Here is a 19,861-nt window from a genome sequence, read left to right as displayed (position 1 = left end):
TAATACACATTTCATTACATAGTTCCTAAACTTACTTGAAGACATCTTAAGTCCCCATAATTGTGTTCACAGATGCCTAAAGCAAGAGAAGAACTAACAAACTAGTACAGACCAAACAGAAGACAAGCAAAAGAGAGGGCTCTTTGTGCTTTCTTGAGTGTGTATTATAGTGATATGTAGTATAGAGATCAGTGTTTCAGTAAAATATTTTATAGAAAATGGAAGGAACATTTCTGTTCACGTATTCAGTGAAACTTACAAATTGCATTCAAGTGTCATCATTAACAGTTATATGGTGTTCATAAAACTTTATTATTTCGCTGCAGATTTAGGATTAGCATCTTCTATCACATTTACAGAAACAAGTACAAATTTATCATCGCTCAATTGGTTTGAGTTGCCACAAAGTAAAAATATTTTGTCATCCCTGTTTTAGGAAAAGAGTAGAAACTAAAGCACTGAAGAATGCTGTCTTAAATCTGAAAGGCCGACCCTAGGAATAAGATTCACTTGTTTAACAAATCTCATCAATCTAGAAAATTATCTTATCGATACCCAGAGCACTTAATTTCTGGTAACTCTTTCTCCACAACACATTCATCAAAGACATGGTTGCTGAGTATCCCTGTGTCCTAATAGACATTGCCTAACATATCAGCAGGAAGCCTGCTCTGCCAGGCATCACAATTAGATTTATAATGCTCCCTCAACTCAGGGAACACCCTTGCCCAGTGCTGGGTCATGCCACCCTTGCTGATTATGCTTGATATGCACATTCCTTCAATAGACTTAGACAGATCAAATTTTTTTAAATGCCATTGGCTGCTGATCCATGCTCTTAATTGGTCTATGAGAATAGGGCACAGTTTTTCATACTTGTCTAATGAGAAATCATATCTCTACAAATTAATGGTTGCCTGTTGCTCACAAAACTGCAGGACTGTAAGTTATTTGAAGGCAGATTCTGTGTCTGATTTGCCTTTGTATCCCTTATAGTGCCTTGCACCAGTGCAAGATTGCTCAAAAGATGTCTAATCACACACAGCAGAGGTACCACAGGGAAGTTTTTGGGTAGTTTATACAGCTCTTCCCCTACACACTCCAAAAAATTATCATGCTATTAAACATAGAAATAATAATACTAGATTTCCCCAACATTTTAATGGTGTAGTATTAAATTCATTTTGCATTTCATCTGAGACTTACTATAATATTTTTAGGCCTTTAAAAGTCTTAATCTAGTGTTGGATCCTCATAATACACATTCAGTATGTACTTGTAAAATACACAAACGAAAAGAATAAATTAGAGAATTCAACCCATTGAGATGTTGTCAACCTCAGACTGATACCCTTTGTCAGAGCAGTACAAAGGAAAGATAAGAGGAGGTTTTTAAATAAAGCAAATTGTGATATTTTAGCTTTGTTTCAAGTGCATCCTCACGATGTATATAAAAGTTAACAATTACATTAGAATTGAATGCTTAACAAAAATGTAACAATTATGTTAGGATTCAACGCTTAGCAAAAAGTGACTTGGAAGACCATCTCACAATTATTAAATGCAAGAGATTTTTTTTAATAAAAATAGCTTATTACTCTCAAACCCATTTTTATTATGTGCAAGGACTCATGAACTTCAATATTAAAAAGGAAAACATTCAAAATTACTGTAATTGGGGATTTATTAAAATTAGCCTGCGATTTTGTCTCCTGTAACTTTTAAAAAGTACATAAATGGATTGGTTCCTAAAACAGAAACGAAGGGAAAACTCATTGAGGATGCATTTCAGGTGAATTATTTACTGTTTTCATAGAATTTTAGGAATAGAAGGGACTTTCAGTCTCATATACAGCTGAGGAAACTGAGGCACAGACCGATTTAATGACTTACCCCAACGTCCCTATCCACTGGGCAAAACAGCTCAGATACATTCAGTCAGCCTGACAACCCCTGTGTTCATCTCTAGGTAAATCTCCATCACAGCCTCCATAGCACAGACTCCAAACTCATTTGGGAATCCAAACTTCTCCCCTAATTGTCAGAAAACAACCTCACCCTTACTCCAGGGACAAGGTCTAGGTCATTTAGGAGAGTGTCCTCCAATTTCCCTTCCCCAGTTTATTGATTTTAATCTCCATCCACCTCACCCTTACTCCAGGGACAAAGTCTAGGTCATGTAGTACAATGTCTTCCAATTTCCCTTGCCTAATTGATTGATTTTAATCTCTAGCTTTCCTTGCCTTTGTCTTTGAGGTCCTTTCTTTTTCTGCCCATTCTCTCCTGCTCTCCCCATCACAACACTTCTATGAGAATCTTCCTGCTGAACATCTCTTCTTTTAAATCAAAATCTCCTCCTAGCTTCTATCTTAACTTTCAAAAATCCTTAGGTTACCCTCTCTCAAAAAATGCTACTATCTTGTCCCTCTGTTCCCTTTTATCACCAATATCTTGAAAAGGTGACCATCTTTATGTCCTCCTCTCCTCCTCTTATTTCCTAATCCCTTGCTGTCAAGCAAGTGCATGTTCCATCCAGCTAAAAATATTCTCTTGAAGGTCCCTCAGAACCTCAGGATTTCCTCAGAATTCACTCTGCTCAATTTTTTACCTCATCTCTTTCAACCCCATCTGTCTTTCCATTTTCCTTTTCATCTGACCTCCATTATAATGCATTATATTTTTCTATTGTTTCTTTCGCCACTCCTCTCTTTCACCACTCCTTCTCTCCTTCCTTTTTTTTTTTTTTCTTTTTTTGAGACAAAGTCTTGCTCTGTCCCCAGGAGTGCAGTAGTGCAATCTCCACTTACTGCAACCTCTGCCTCCCGGGTTCAATTGATTTTCCTGCCTCAGCCTCCCAAGTAGCTGGGACTACAGGCACGCACCACCATGCCCAGCTAATTTTTGTATTTTTAATGGAGACAGGGTTTCACCATGTTGGCCAGGATGGTCTCAATCTCCTGACCTCGTGATCCACCCACCTCAGCCTCCCAAAGTGCTGGATTACAGGCGTGAGCCACAGTGCCCGGCCCTCTCCTTTCTTTTTTTTTTTGTTTGTTTGTTGTCGTTGTTCCTAGTTCTATAAATGTAGGAATTCTCCCAGTTTTATCCTCAATTGCAGGCTGATTCTTGACTGTATCCTCTACTTTAGGAATTTCAAATTCTCACATGATTTCAACTATCCTGCCTGTGCAGATGTACCTCAAATCTGCATATGCAGCTTGAACTTCTGCTCAACTTTCGATACATGTTTCCAATTGCTGATCATCTTCACCCAGGCATTATTTGACATCACAAACTCGATGTGTTCTAATCCGCTAAATTCTATTACTGTCTTGTTCCCAATCCCACAGTTTAAAACTGCCATCCCCTGAGCTTCCTGCCTCTCTTGAACACCCCCATCCCATTTGTTCTCAAGCACTGCCAATGCTATGCTGCAGTATGCCTTGATCTTTCCCCATCCATTCCCTCTGCCTCTGCTCCAGCGTAATTCCTACTCACCTCCAGTCTGCTTTCATACAGAGACCCTCAACTGCTCACTGTCTGTAATCACTGCCTCTTCCCGCTAGTCCTACCAATTGTTGTCAGAGGAAGCTTTAAAACCACGATTTTATCATGCCCTTCCCACGTCTAAATACTTCAATATTTTCCTACTGCCCACAGGCATTTAATATTAGAGCTGGAAAGTTACCTGTATAAAATTTAGTCTACTCTTGTCATTTTACAAGTGAGAAAACTAAAGTTCAGAGAACTGAGGAAATACGTTGAAGATTTTCCAACTCTATCAAGAGTCAGATTTCACTATTTTGCCTTTGAAAGTCCAAGAGTGACTTTGTATCAGAGTTTATTCTAGACTCTGAGCAACAGAAAATAAGCTTACACCAACCCACGACATTTTTAAGCAAACTTGGCAGTTTTTAGATTACAAATCCAATTGAGAGTCTGACTGTATGACGAAAGCTACTTGGTCTTCTGCCCAAGCTGTCTCTCATGGGAAAAAGAATGACCCAGCTTCATAAAGCTGGAAAGATTTCTTAGTCATCTGCATAGCTTTCCAAAACAAACAGCAAGCACTGGCGCTCCAATGTAGTAAGGGAAGTGCAATAACAGATAACAGATGCATGCACAATTCTGTAGCTATGAAGAAATGGCTTTCAAACAGACAAATAAGGTATGCCCATCTCCCATCCCACACTCACGAACAAGAGAGAGGGAAAAGTGTTCATAAATTCACGGGTAGCAAGGAGCATGCATTTACATGACCACCATTTCATCATTTCAGTTCTGCACCCAAGATGGGCTCTGCAGATAACATTTCAGTTACATGTTTTAAAATTTGGGTCATTTACTTTTCTTTCTTTTTCTTCATGCTGTATTACTATTGTTGTATGTAAATATCACCAATCACAAGGATAATAGGTTAGTTTAAAATCAGAATTTTTTGAGTTCTTAAAGTTGCAATATAAATTCTTTGTAGCATGTTTTCCTTAGTAGTAATTTACTTGAGGGAATAGGCTATCTCATATTTTATTACAAAACCCACAGCTCAAGTGAAAATTTATGCTAAATTGTATTGAATTATATTTAGCCATAAGTTAATATCCAAGACTCAATTTCCTCATCTGCAAAATGGAGATAGTATTAGTGGTGACCACATGTATGTGTTGTAAAGATTAAGTGCATAGATTTACATAAATACATAATCTAATACCTAGCTATTATTTAATAAATTATAAGAGTAATGACAATCATAATTATTAATATTAAACACAATGGATATGTAATTCTCATAATAAAAACATTATCTTTTTATACTTCTCATATTGATCATAAATACTTATTTTCTGAATTATCTATTGTGGCAATTTTTTTAAAGTAGATACTTAGAGACATTAAGTTTATATTTTCTTTAATGGTACAATTAAAATTAACTATAAAAAGAACTTTTTTATATTTTTAAATGACTACTGTTAGTATTTTTAAATGTAAACTATAATTTTCTTACATCAGTTATACAAATAAAGTTTTTCATACTTTGCAATTCTGAATAAATTCAATTAAAAGTTGAAAATTTCTTATTTAAGGAGAAATACAAGTACAAAATAATAGTAATAAAAAGAAGAATAAATTGAAAGTTAAAGCAAAAATTCTTAGCATCATTATCAGACCCAAGACATAAACCAAATCCACCTGCTATTTGGCTAATAAAATAATTTTAATGACTCACGAGCCTATGGTTTCATGTTGTTTTTAAAGTAAATGGATAATATAAATTTTAAAGCATTTAATTAAAAAATAACTAGTGTGATTATCTTATTCTTTACAGGTGGTGGTAGAAGTTAACAGTGAATTCCGAATCCAGGTAATATATAACAAATCCATTTTTCCAAATTTTTAAACAAGAAAATAATTTGAGAAAAACAATATATTTTCTGAAGAAAATGTATTCTCATAAGTCAAGTTCATATAATGCTAAAATTCATGGATTACCAAAATTACCAATTTTCCCAATTAAGCATCCTCTATTTCTGAGATTATACCCTCTTCCAAAAATCTCAGTGGAGTTTGAATTACAAATTCAAATTAATATATACCATTTCTTTATTGCTGTCACTTAAGGTAAGAGATTATAACACTAAAAATGGCACCATCAAATGGCATTCAATCCGAAGGCAGAAACGTGAATGGATCAAGTTCGCAGCAGCCTGTCGTGAAGGTGAAGACAACTCAAAGAGGAACCCAATCGCCAAAGTAGGTATCAACTCCAAAGCATAACATTGAAAATCAGAATGGATAAAGTTTCAAAAGAAACTGTCTGTTAAATATTTCGTGAACATGTCTCACCGAGAAGCTGCGATACAGAACAGAACTATAGTCATCTAGATGATGAAAACTGAAACTCATAAGGAGAAATTAAGAAATGCAGGTGCTCAGAGAAACAGGTAAACGTTGACTCACCTCATTGGTGAAATGCATACACATGATCATGTGTTATCCCAAACTCCAGATGAAGAAAGATCATTATTTTAATAAAGAATTTGGCTTTCAGCACATTCAAAGGAATTACTTCAATGTGTGCTCTTTTTGCCTCACAATGTATTAGAATTGGATTGCTACTTTTTTGTTTGTTTATTAACATTCACAAGGTGCCCTCTCTCATACCCCTTTTCTATTCATTTTTCCCTATCTTCCTTTCTGCATACACACACTCAGAAACACCCCCCACAAATTAATGAACATACAGATACACGTCCACAGATACACACACAAATATACACATACATCTACACAGACACTCACAAATACTCCCCACTAAGATTTGTTTACAGCCAAACAATATTTTATTTCGAAGAAAGAGTTCTGGTTTCTATAACCATTTATTTGTGTGGTCTCCTTCCTTTTCTGCTAACACACCCTTCCCATTTTCAGAATTCAAGCTTCCACTCAAACTCAGATAACTCTTGTCACCTAAATAAATCTACTTTCTTCAAAAACTTTACATTTAAAACAAATTGAAGATTAAAGTTGCATAATGACAACATTGGTAAACTCCTTAAGAGGGCAAGGAGTTTCCTTCTGTTGCTCCAGTGCAAGCACAGACCCTGCAAATAATACAAGATCAAATTTTAACTGTTGAATGAATGAAGGCATGCATGATGATTGCATAGACTTAGATATAGTAGGGTGATATTTTGCTTTTTTTCTTGTTTGATAGAAGTAGAAACCGAATTTCTTTGATTACATTGTCAGTTACCATTGAAAATATTACAGCTGTAATTGTTAATCTTATCTAGGAAAATAATTCTCCATTGTCAACATTTCCTAAATAACAAGGTCATCACATGCAACAACTCTCAAGAAAGCTGTCATATATCAAATATAGAATTCTATTTGCTCCCTGTAATATTTTTACTTTTGTTCCTTCTGCAGATTCACTCTGATTGTGCTGCAAACCAGCAAGTTACATACCGCATCTCTGGAGTAGGAATTGATCAGCCACCATATGGGATCTTTGTCATTAATCAGAAAACTGGTGAAATTAATATAACATCCATAGTTGATCGAGAGGTCACTCCTTTCTTCATTGTAAGTGGACTTCATGTCAATATATATGTTCATGCTTAAATTCTCAGAAGCTCTTAATCTCAGATCTTACTTAATTTGATTTCGAGCGTCTCAATATTTGGCATTTTTGGTTGTTTCTTAATTCACGAGCGTCCCATGACTGAAAAGAAATGCAAAGATGAAGAGAGAAGGAAATGTTTCACTTAAGTGTCAGCAAAAATGCTAACCTGTATACTATCCTCACTGGCAAACTAGAGTATTTGTTTGGAAGGACAAATATCTAACTTTTAAATTTTTCCTTTTTTAAAAAATTCAGTAAGGAGTGTTACCTTATTTTAAGTCTAATGTCAAGTAATGATTCTAGAGCTACTGCAGGACTGTTTTCTGAGCAAATATACTTCACTATAAATTCATATTTCTCAAGCTCACCTGAGCTCCGAATGCACCTTGAAAATGCATCCATTCTTAAGTGAATCTCACTCCATTCTTTACAGGAGCTGTCACATAGCTTAGGTATCCTATCTCTTCAAACCCTCAACCTCATTTCCACTTTAAGCAGTTGACCTTGTGACCAACTTCACGAAAAAGGCTGAGGCAATCCATCACAAACTCCCACAATTATTTCTCTCTCACCCAGATCAGAAATGTTCTTCATTAAATCCAAAAGCAGGATCAACTGTGTGCTTTTTCCCACAGTGTATTCCAAGACATTTCCATCGTCCTATAATTACCAGTTACTTGGATAATCATTTCATCACCTCTGTTTTTCTGTCTCCCTTCTGCTGGTTCCTTGGCTACTCCCATTTCCCTCTATCATCATGGCCAACACTTCTTAATATTAAAAACAGAAATAAAGAAACCCTACGTTGCTCCGGTTACTTCTTCTATTAAAACCCCATCAATCCATATCCCAAAACACCTTCAAATAATAATCGATATTTGCAGTTTTCACTCACACTGCCTGCCTGTATTCCTCATACAACTTTAATTCTTTAGCCTTCAATTCCAAATCTCTATTTCTCCCTTCTATCCCACAATGATCCCCCACAAACTTTAAAAAGGCGTGCTACCCTGTTAGCTTTTCTTGGGGCACAATGCATTTTTTACATCTTTATTATTTTTTTAGAGACAGGGTCTCATTATATTGCCCAGGCTAGTATCACAATGCCTTTATATATGAAATATGCCATTTTGTAAAATAGTACACATTACACTTAGGGACGCTTCAAATGCAAATAATAATAGTAATAATAATAATAATGGTAATAATATAAACCCCCCATCTAGCTACTACCTAGCTTAAGAATGCCACATTTGCTTTCCCTTGGTGACTGTAAGTAGGGCTTGTGCCTATGTTCTAATTAGACATAATAATTCTTTTAATTCGCCACAGTGCTAGCATAATGCTCAAAGTAAGAACTTAATAAATCTGTGTTTCACTGTATAATTATTTCTCTTTTCTCTCCCAGATCTACTGCCGAGCTCTGAACTCAATGGGCCAAGATTTAGAGAGGCCTCTTGAGCTCAGAGTCAGGGTTTTGGATATAAATGACAACCCTCCAGTGTTTTCAATGGCTACATTTGCAGGACAAATAGAAGAAAATTCTAACGCAAGTAAGTAATGTAGTGGCTTCCAAATCACTCCTAACAGCCAGGCACCTAACTGGAGACTAAACTATGTCAAAGTACACATCATGAATGTAAGAGATAAACTATAGAAAAGATGCAGAATAGCAAGTCTTTCCTTTCAACTACGGAAGCAGCTCCAAACTGAGAGACACAAGGCGCGATTCCAAAGCAATGAGAAGGATTTTTCTCACATAACTCTCAGGTCAGCCCTGTAGAGGAGTCCTAACAAGAAATTTTAAAGGCATTTTGCACAGTGGTGGCAGAGGCATCAGGATGTGAATTTAGCCTCCCAGTCTAACTGTACACAGACGATCCCACCCTTTTCTGCTCCTACTGCGTTTTTTCCCTCTTTTTAAATAAGAGACAGGACAATATATGTAGTTAAACAAGCATTTCTTTAGATCTACTAATTACCTTGCACTTGACGAAGGATCACCCAAAACAAAACAGTAATAATGTATATTTATCAAATGTGCATTATTCATTAGGAACTTTATATAATATTCTCTTATTAATGATTTAATTCTCACATGAATTCAATGAGGATGGCAGTAATATCATCCCCATTTATAGATATAAAAATTGAGACCAAGATCATATAGCTAGAAAGTGTTGAGAAAGGAGAAAATGTTGATCTGGCCTTATTATCATTTTGTTTTGCCACAGCATCCTTTAAAAAAGAAGAAAATATACTAGAAGAAGAAATAGAAAGCCAGAGTATCACATTTCCTTTGTTTCCCAGTTATCAGCAATGTCTAGATTCCTAGTAAAATGTGACCTTCTTGTTAGGCAAAGATATACAAAAGAGCCAAGATATCCATATGTTGAAGGAGTAGAAAGGGAAGACAGTGAAGTCTACATCATATGGATCAACTAACTCTTAACACTTTTTTGGAAAGGTGATATACTGTACTGTAACAAAAATGTAAATCGCTTATTTGCAATCAATTTCCCTGATTTCTAGATACACTGGTGATGATACTCAATGCTACTGACGCAGATGAACCAAACAATTTGAACTCAAAAATAGCCTTCAAGATTATAAGACAAGAACCTTCAGATTCACCAATGTTTATTATCAACAGAAATACTGGAGAAATTCGAACGATGAATAATTTTCTAGACAGAGAGGTAATTCTTTTTCTTTAAGTGGGTTTTTGGTCTCAAAGGAACTGATTCTAAAAGCAAGGATACTGAAGAGACAAAGAGATGAAGAAAATGATGTTTTAAATTTTTACTTGTTTTAAATGTTTAATTATCCTAAACATCATTTTAAAATGATGTTTTAAATTTTTACTTGATGTGTTAAATTTTTAAATTATGTGAAAAAATATAACTTTTGCACATAATTCTTTCATGTAAGAAATATTTTTTAAATGAAAAAGGGAGGATTTTTCAATTACATTTTGTACTGACATTTTTCATATGATTAATTAATTAAAATTTGCTTCAATTTAAGAAAACTATATTGTGAAAGTACATGAAAATATGCCTAAGGTAGAATCTAAGGTAGAATCAAAAGCTCCATTTCTCTAAAAAGTGTGTTCTATAATAAAATGAATTTAGGAATCACTTGCTATATGTCCACGTTTTGGTGAGTTACAATGCATGTGAGTATGCTGGAGGCTCCAATAATATTGACACACTAAGTTTTCTTTCTTTAGCCTAGCATATCTAAGCTCCATTGACAACAGAATTCTGGTTTTTCCTATGTAACATCTATTGATAGCCCACCCATTCATTTACTTTGGGAAACGAACCACAGGATAAGAATGATGCATAGGAATTAAATGACAGCCTGACCAATCTTTTTTTTTTTTTTTTTTTTTTTTTTTTTGAGACAGAGTCTCGCTCTGTCGCCCGGGCTGGAGTGCAGTGGCGCAATCTCGGCTCACTGCAAGCTCCGCCTCCCGGGTTCACGCCATTCTCCTGCCTCAGCCTCCGAGTAGCTGGGACTACAGGCGCCCGCCACCGCGCCCGGCTAATTTTTTGTATTTTTTTTAGTAGAGACGGGGTTTCACCGTGGTCTCGATCTCCTGACCTCGTGATCCGCCCGCCTCGGCTTCCCAAAGTGCTGGGATTACAAGCGTGAGCCACCGCGCCCGGCCGCCCTGACCAATCTTTTTATTTACAAATAAGAAAATAACTAGTGATGTTAACAGTAAAATCAGTATTATGAGGTTTCTAGCATGCCTTGTGATTTTATGATTTAGTTTTAAAATATGTGCTTTTTCATTATTTAAAAAAAAATTGTCTTTTAATAGAATGTTGCTGACCTAAATGTACATTAGTGGCATGAGTGAGGAAGCTTTATTTTCTGATGGTATTCAATTAATTTTGTTTTAATTATTAAAAATGACAATCTTCTTGCTGATGACTTTTAGGTTTAGGATAAATCATATTATTTTAATACTCTTTAATTATCTAAATGTTATAAGTTTCTAGGTTACCTAAGTCTCCTTTTATACATGTTTGAAAATCAACATTAGAAGAAATTGAATGTTTACATTTTTCTCTCTCAAACTGTCTTAAACAGCCCAATGGGGCTTCTTTCATGTCAAAAGAGCTTTCATGGTAAAGCACTGTTAAGAAAGGGCTGTCAGAAGGAAAGGGACTCTGCAGCCATTGGGAAGCCACCAGGGCAGATATTCTCAACCTGGGGTCAATGGAGAGACCTCAAGATGTCTCTATAAAACCCCCTAAATTATATCCACCATTTTGAATGAGTGTGCATTTTTGCATGAGTCAAGGAAAGCCTCCATAGCTTTTACCAGCTTCTAGAAATGTAAGCACCATTGAATAGAGTCAAGAATAGATACATCACCAATAATTCCATTGCCACAACCCACTACCTCTCAAAACACAAAGCTTTGTTTTCTCTTTATATGCTTCTTGCACACTCGGGGGCTGATTATTTAGGTTATGGAATATTCATGCCATAAATTTTTGGTAAACTTAATCTCTCTCCTTGAGATCATTGTGGTTTGTTTTACCCTTTATAAACTTTTTCAACCTCTGGACATATTATTATTAATAAGAAATGAAGCCTTTCAAAAAGTGTTGCATCTTTTGAATAATGCATGATAAGTATTATTGGGAATAATCACATGAAACTTGTGGATTTCCCATATTCTGTGTTAACCCTACCTCTATCATAGATTTATGTAAATGTTGAGCCAACATTTCAAAGAACTTTACATAAGACAAAGTAAAGGCTGTCTACGTCAAGTGTGATATTGCTTGTAATATGTGTTTTTAGCAATACGGCCAGTATTCTCTTGCTGTAAGAGGCTCTGACCGAGATGGCGGGGCAGATGGCATGTCAGCGGAATGTGAGTGCAACATTAAAATCCTCGATGTCAATGATAATATCCCCTACATGGAACAGTCTTCAGTAAGTATTTGTTCTTGGAATTAATAAATCTAAATTCACTATATTCTAAAACATATACGAACAATTCTGCTTACAGAGGCACATGTTATGTTTATTGTCATACAACCCAAATGTAGACACACAACTTTTTCTTGTGTTTATGCAAGAATAGATGGAGTTAAGCAATGAAAAATGAGATGAAAACCACAGATCTCTTTTCTAAATAATGAAGTTATCAACAGTCCAGTATAAGCCTACTGTACTTCTTTCTTTCACACAGTTTGTGCTAAGAGTTTTCACTTCTTGTTTCAGTATGCCGTAGAAATTCAAGAAAATACTCTAAATTCAAATTTGCTCGAGATTAGAGTAATTGATTTGGATGAAGAGTTCTCAGCTAACTGGATGGCAGTAATTTTCTTTATCTCTGGAAATGAAGGAAATTGGTTTGAGATAGAAATGAATGAAAGAACAAATGTGGGAATTTTAAAGGTTGTCAAGGTATGGTGTAATTATCCTAAATATTTTGTTTTCTTAATCTTTTTTCAAAATGTTAAGCTTAAAATAAAATGATGCTAACATTTCACAAACTTGACTTAGTGAAAGAATAACAACTACTGTGTTTTAAATTTATACATAACATAGAGCTTTTTAGTGTAGTCTTTCTGCTAATAATCATTTTAGAAAAACAGGTACTGAATTTTAACTTGAAACATTTTGTCAATACAGTACTCCCAAATAGACTATATAAATTAAAAACACATAAAAATATATTTTGTGCTTACAACAAAGTATAATTAATCATTAAGGTTAATGTCTTAAGAATTTTTTAAAGCATATTTAATAGGGGCTTTAAAACTGTGTCCATGTCAACAGTGTAAGTCAATTATTACACATGTAGAATATTCATCATGTAAATGAAAATGTGTTTATTCCTCCAGTGTGTTTTCATAAAATTTAAGTTACATTACTATAAATGTAGAATTATCACACTCCCATCTCACTGTGGCTGCTGATCAAGGCTTATTAGGAACACAGATATACTGGAAATTTGGTCCAAATCAACTGGTCCAGAACAACTGGATGCCATTCTCTTATGTCCTCCCCATATTAATGGTCCACAATTTACCTGCAGTAAAATTTCATCTGAGATGTAAGAAAAAAAATTTGCCTCCTAGGGAGCTGATAGTCAAAGTTTCTCCCTGTGCTATACAACTTATACAGTCAATTTTTAAAATCTACAACAGCTATGCATGGATTGTATATGTTGCATGCAATATATATTTTCATGGTAAAATATAATCCCTATTTAACTATTTCTTTTTTCAGAATAGGTCTGGAAAACAGACTCTCAAACAACTCTGTCCCCATAAGAACGTGTGGCTTTTTGCCTCCTGTGTCTTCTTAAAGTGTCACCATGCCTACAGCTTGTATTTAACTTGAGACAGTGTGCAGGTGCTTTAGTTTATCCCTCACAGCATCCCTGCAAATTAGGTTATATTATTTCCATATTGCAGATAAAGACATTGAGGCTCCAAGAGAGCACAGAACCTGCATAAGTTCTCATAGCTAGTAAGCAGTGCAGCCAACATTTAAACCTAGTTTTCTCTAGATATGAAGTTCACATTCTTTCCATGACACTATTTAGGATTCAATACTGGGGAAATTGGAGTCTAATCTATTTTGCCCCAAACTATTATATTACTTTAGAAAATTATTCAACCTATCTGTCCTCAATATCTCTATCTGTAAAATGGGAATGATAATTGTTTGCCCAGACATATCATATATTAAATCCTTTGTTATAGCTATATACATATATATTTTATGTGTGTGTAATGTATATATACTTTTGATTTTACATCCATTCTTTGAATTGCAAATAAAACCAACATTAGAACAAAGATTCAAAATTTTAGCTAAATAGGGGAGTTCAATGTGTGAAACTCTATTTTTATCTAAATTACTCTTGTGAAATTTTAGAAAAATATATTTGGTGTGTATGGGCCTAATGGCATAATTGTTTGTGGATTTTATTTGTTCTGGATATTAATATCATTTTTCATAAAGAAAATCACTACTTTATTATTTTATGAAATAAATATTTCCTAGAACATGTTGAAGAAAATAGATTTATTTGTATTATACATATATTACATTATATTATCTGATTTGTTCAAAGAGTCACACTTACAGATGTGAAATTTCTTCTAAATAGTTCTTATGGATAAAACCACCCAAATGATTGAAACTCTAATATATTTGACCCATACTGTGTAATAAATAGCTACTTTCTGAAAAACATAAAATGATTGAAGTTAGGATAAATTGTCTTTGCACTAAAAAATACATACATTTGACTATCTGTATTATTTTAAGTTTTTAATTTGTTTGGTGAACGATTAGAGCTCATGTCATATGTTTTCAACTTTTTAACAATGAATCTAGGGGAATTGAATTGTTTCTTCCTTTATTTGCACAAATTTACATCAATTAAAGATTAAAAATTTAAGAATAGATTGTGTATTTGTGTGCATTTATGTTTCATAAAAGAAAGATAATACTTTTTTTTGCTATTATCAAACGATTTCTCTTTCACCTGGAACATTTTCTTTTCTTATAATAAAACTATTTTACTCTGTATTTTCTAGCCCTTAGATTATGAAGCTATGCAGAGTCTGCAACTCAGTATTGGTGTCAGAAATAAAGCTGAATTTCATCATTCAATTATGTCACAATATAAACTGACAGCATCTGCAATTTCTGTGACTGTGTCAAATGTAATTGAAGGCCCAGTGTTTCGTCCAGGTTCAAAGACATATGTTGTAACTGGTAATATGGGAGCAAATGATAAAGTGGGAGATTTTGTAGCTACTGACCTGGACACAGGTAGACCTTCAACGACTGTTAGGTAAGAATGAGATTTTCAACTAATTTTCCTTACATATTGAACTTAAGTACATATGTTCTTTTTATAGATTATAAGTATCTGAGTTAAAATACTTTTCATTATTTTTGAAACTATCATTTAATGGTAAAAAGTACTATAAACTGTTCATTTAAAATGTTTAACTTAAGAAAACATAAAAATTCATGCAAGATGTAAGATGTTAAACTGTAGTGATATGTGAAAATAATATATCTCAAAAGCACTGACACTCCTGTATTTCTATATCTTATTGATCAATTAGCTGATTACCACAGGCCGTGATTAGTCCCTCAGAAGAGTTTAAGGAATGATTTTCCGATTGCAAATCTGCTCAGCTTGAAATTAATTAGATTTTATTAGCTCATTTCAATTATATTCTTCACTTTATTCAGCATTTAATATTGGTTAATAACGCTGCTGTGAAAAATTAGTTATATTAAGGAAAATTATGCCATGTAATTTTTTAAAACTCCATATATGCAAATATTTCTACCAAGTCACAAAAAAAACTGTGCGTGCACATGTACCTGTATTTGCACATGTGACTGTGATAAGAAGAATGGGAGAAGCACTTTACCCATGCATTTTTTTGTTGTTTGGGGGTTTTTTGTTTGTTTGTTTGTTGTTTGTTTTTTGAGACGGAGTTTCATTCTGTCACCCAGGCTGGAGTGCAGTGGCACGATCCCGGTTCACTGCCACCTCCACCTCCCGGGTTCACGCGATTCTCCTCACTCAGCCTCCCAAGTAGCTGGGATTACAGGCACCTTGCTACCACGCCCAGCTATTTTTGTTTTAGTAGAGAAGGGGTTTCCCCATGTTGGCCAGGTCAGTCTCGAACTCCAGAGCTCAGGTGATCCACCCTCCTCGGCCTCCCAAAGTGCTGAGATGACAGGCTTAAGCCACCGCACTCAGCCCACCCATGTGTTTTAAAAGTTCTTTCTTGGTGTTCTCCTCACATAGTGTGAGTAGTTCTGTTAGAAGTCCTGTCACACTGTACCATGTTGCTGATGAGCGCTCTTGTACCCCACAGGAGTGAGTTCACTGAAGGTAGACCCAACCCAGAGCTTAGCAGAGTGCCAGAGAGAGACAGAGAGAGAGAGAGAGAGAGAGAATTACCTAACCAGTGTTTCACAAATAGTAGATGAGAAGAAAAACACCAAAGTCAAAGATGAGAAAAGAATAGAATAGAGGCTCAAGGCAAAGCCATAGTTTGGAATTAAAAGAGGTCTTGTCAAGTTCTAATGCATGTGGGGAGGAGGAGCAGAAACGGGGGAAATTCAGGCCAAGCTGATGAAGTAACTTCTTTGTAAAAGAGTAGTTTAGAATTAGGAGCAGCCCGGGAAATCCTAGGATCTGGGTCTTCTGTAATAGTTCTGCTGCTACCTAAATCAAATGAAAATGAGACTGCAAGCATCAAAGGATTATTCTGACATCCAAGTGGGCATAAAAAGACATTCCATCAGAAATGGGTGCTCAGTAATTTTTTTTTCTTAAATGTAAATCTTGATATATCCCTGAGTGGCCCCATATTGCTAAGACTGCCCTGAAAAAAAAAATAGTCTCTAGTAATTGAAAACTGTATCTAGGGATTATAACTACTCACTGAAAAAAAAATACATTTTAAATTAAACTTTCTTTTTTTAGATAGCTGACATTAATTTGTATCACTTTCTTTCAAATACAGGTATGTAATGGGAAATAATCCAGCTGACCTGCTAGCTGTTGATTCAAGAACAGGCAAACTCACTTTGAAAAATAAAGTTACCAGGGAACAGTACAATATGCTCGGAGGAAAATACCAAGGAACGATTCTCTCTATAGATGGTAAGAAATCAATTTACATTTTTATCTTTCCTAGAGAAAGCTGTATGTACCTTAAGATATTAACATTTTAATTATCACATTTTGAAGTAACCCCTTTCCAACAAAAGTTATCACACTGGGCATTATAGACTCATATCTTTAACAACTTGAGGCAGTATAATTTAGTAGCTAAGACCATGAGTCCTGAAATGAGACTAGATTTGTGTCTTCTACCATCACTTACTAGCTATAGAATCTTAGAGAAGTTATTTAATCCATCTATAGCTGTTATTCCTTTTTTAAAATGGAGCAATAACAATATATGTTTAGAAGGATGTGATGATAATGATAAAAATAGCAACAAAAACAAAACAACAGGATTAGCATAGTTGAGCTGAAAGGACATGGGCTTTGATATCATATAGACTGGATTTAAACATATTTCTGTTATATAGTTCCAGAATGTTTTTATTCATTTATTTAGAAAGTGTATAAATGAGTCCTAACTAAATGTCAGCCATTGTGCCAGATTCTAGGGTTACATCAATTAATAAAGTCAGACAACTGAGCTCACATCTGTGTAATAAAGATTACAAAAATAACCTCAAACAAATTATTCCCATATTTTTGCTGAATAATTCCACTTTCAATAATCTTAGGAAAAGTTTAAATATAACAAGATGAAGGCACAAGATGTTAATTACAGCACTAATAATTAAATATTGAAAACCACATCAATAATAGGCAACTGGGGTAAGTAAACCATGGTCCATTTGATATAAAATTATATAACCATCAGGAACTATGTTAATACAAAGTTTATTAAAAAACAAAAGAATACTTATAGTTTAAAGTAAAAAAAATGGAATGAACCATATGATCACATCAATGTAACATAAATAATAAGCAACCATTCGGCATTACAATTAAGGACAAAAGATCATTTTAAAAAATATCAGCAGGGGTCGTCCTTGGGTGCTGCTACCATGAATTTGGTTTCTGGTTTTGTTTTGCTTCTTTCTGTAATTCTATACTTTTCAAATTACATATAATATCCAACTATTGGTAATGTAAAGAAATAATCCAATAAATAGTATTACTATGACTAATAATGTTAGTTATAATAATAATATAAAAATTTAATTGATTTTTAAAACCGAGTCAAAAACAAGGGATGATTTGCAAGTTAGGAGAAATTATGGGAATGAAGACACTGAAATAAATGTTAATGTAAAAAATAATTCTGTATTGTCCAACCATTGCTACACTAAATGTCTAAAATATTCTTCCATTTTGAACGTTATTACAGATACTCTTCAAAGAACTTGCACTGGTACAATTAATATTGACATTCAAGGTTTTGATGGAGACGACAGGACTAATACAGAGCCGAGCACTGAAATTACTACCAATACTGGCAGACAAGAAAGTCCTTCTTCCACTGACTATGAAACCAGCACAACTTCTACTGAATCTCCGTATGTAGTTTCTCCTGGACTTGGCCCTGCCTCACGGTTATCAGACAATGTACATTTTGGTCCTGCTGGCATTGGACTCCTCATCATGGGATTCTTGGTCTTAGGATGTAAGTACTTTAGCAATCCTGTGTATATGTGTCCCCCCAAAAATGCTGGGGGAGGAGTTAAGTTTTCTGATTCTTTGATAAAACGTATTTTACAAATTCTCATTTTCTGCAATTATAAAGAAACTTCTATGTTTGGCACTGGGTTTATAAGACGAAAAAATTAAACTTTTTGACCCCTTATAAGACTGTGGAGGATAAAAACTTATTTGCAATAAGTCTCAGTGTAATGGGAAAGTGCCATAACAAGTAGGCTCAAATTGCTATTTCAGTGAAGAAGACAATCAGAAAAGGCTACAGGAGGCCGGATGTGGTGGCTCATGCCTGTAATCCCAGAACTTTGAGAGGCCAAGGCGGGCAGATCACTTGAGGTCAGAAGTTCAAGACCAGCCTGGCCAATATGGTGAAACCCACGTCTCTACTAAAAATACAAAAATGATCTGGGCATGGTGGTAGGTGCTTCTAATCCCAGCTACTAAAGAGGCTGAGGCAGGAGAATTGCTTGAACCCAGGAGGCGGGGGTTCAGTCTCAAAAAAAAAAAAAAGAAAAGAAAAGAAGAAAGAAAGAAAGAAAGAAAGAAAGAAAGAAAGAAAGAAAGAAAGAAAGAAAGAAAGAAAAGGCTACAGAGAAAGAGTAAACTCTGAGTTGCATTTTAAAAGATGAATAAGAATTAGCCTGATGGACAGGAGAAAGGGAACACAAAACAAGGGGAAAAAAATCTATGTGCAAAAACCCAAAAGAATGAGAGTGCAAGGTACTGCAATGAAGAACTCCAAAATGCGCAAGAAATAAAAGACGTGCGTGACAGCATGGTGAAAGTTTAGACTAAAAGATGGGCAGGGGCCAGGTCTCAAAGAGATTTTATTTATACTAACACTGCACAGTATTAATAAAAGGAGAGTCAAATAGACGAAGGGTTAAACTCTGGTTTCTAAGCCTAATTGTCTGAGTCTTCCGAAGGTCACCTAACCTTTCTGAGCCTTGCTTTTGTCATGTATGATATAATACTTACCTTAAAACAATGCTTTGATGATGAAAAAGAAGTACCACACATGAAGCATTTACATGTTCTATGGCCACTAGGGTAGAACTAGTCAAGCGTCTAGCTATAAAGGTAGAATCCAGTGGATTCTCCAGGTGGCCGTTAACATTACCTCGAATGATGATAGAAATTAGAGCAAGATAAACCACATGGCACAGTCTTTGAGAAATGAGAACAGGAGCTCTAAAGTAAGCAGGTTGTAGTCTGCACATTACAATTAAATTAATGCAAACATTGTCATTTTCAAATGTGGAATCATAAAATCTTAATGTCAGAAGGTACCTCAGATATTTAAATCAAACGCTCACACAAAATGTGAAGTCAGAGCACTTACATAGAAAATATTTTTTCTACTTTCATTTTTCTTAGCACATGAACAGCGACAGATATTTTTTGGACATTTATTTGTGAACTGGGTTTTCTCTGATTTTAAATAACTCATG

At 34.8% G+C, this 19,861-nt stretch overlaps 1 protein-coding gene across 2 annotated transcripts in view; it reads left to right on the top strand.

Annotated features, from left to right (window-relative positions):
• Positions 1-19,861, top strand: part of DSG1 (desmoglein 1) — a 41,245-nt gene that overhangs the window by 9,488 nt on the left and 11,896 nt on the right. For both annotated transcript variants that reach the window (XM_063611904.1, XM_055235374.2), the window contains 10 exons: positions 5,324-5,359; positions 5,617-5,748; positions 6,928-7,083; positions 8,532-8,676; positions 9,656-9,822; positions 11,951-12,085; positions 12,377-12,562; positions 14,713-14,972; positions 16,675-16,814; positions 18,103-18,378. In XM_063611904.1, the coding sequence (XP_063467974.1) occupies positions 5,324-5,359; positions 5,617-5,748; positions 6,928-7,083; positions 8,532-8,676; positions 9,656-9,822; positions 11,951-12,085; positions 12,377-12,562; positions 14,713-14,972; positions 16,675-16,814; positions 18,103-18,378 (1,633 nt within the window). The remainder of the gene's footprint in view (positions 1-5,323; positions 5,360-5,616; positions 5,749-6,927; positions 7,084-8,531; positions 8,677-9,655; positions 9,823-11,950; positions 12,086-12,376; positions 12,563-14,712; positions 14,973-16,674; positions 16,815-18,102; positions 18,379-19,861) is intronic.

Source organism: Symphalangus syndactylus, chromosome 1, assembly GCF_028878055.3.
Source record: "Symphalangus syndactylus isolate Jambi chromosome 1, NHGRI_mSymSyn1-v2.1_pri, whole genome shotgun sequence".
Lineage (NCBI taxonomy): Eukaryota > Metazoa > Chordata > Mammalia > Primates > Hylobatidae > Symphalangus > Symphalangus syndactylus.
Note: the sequence above shows the minus strand (reverse complement) of the source record. Positions and strands in the feature narration are given on the sequence as shown.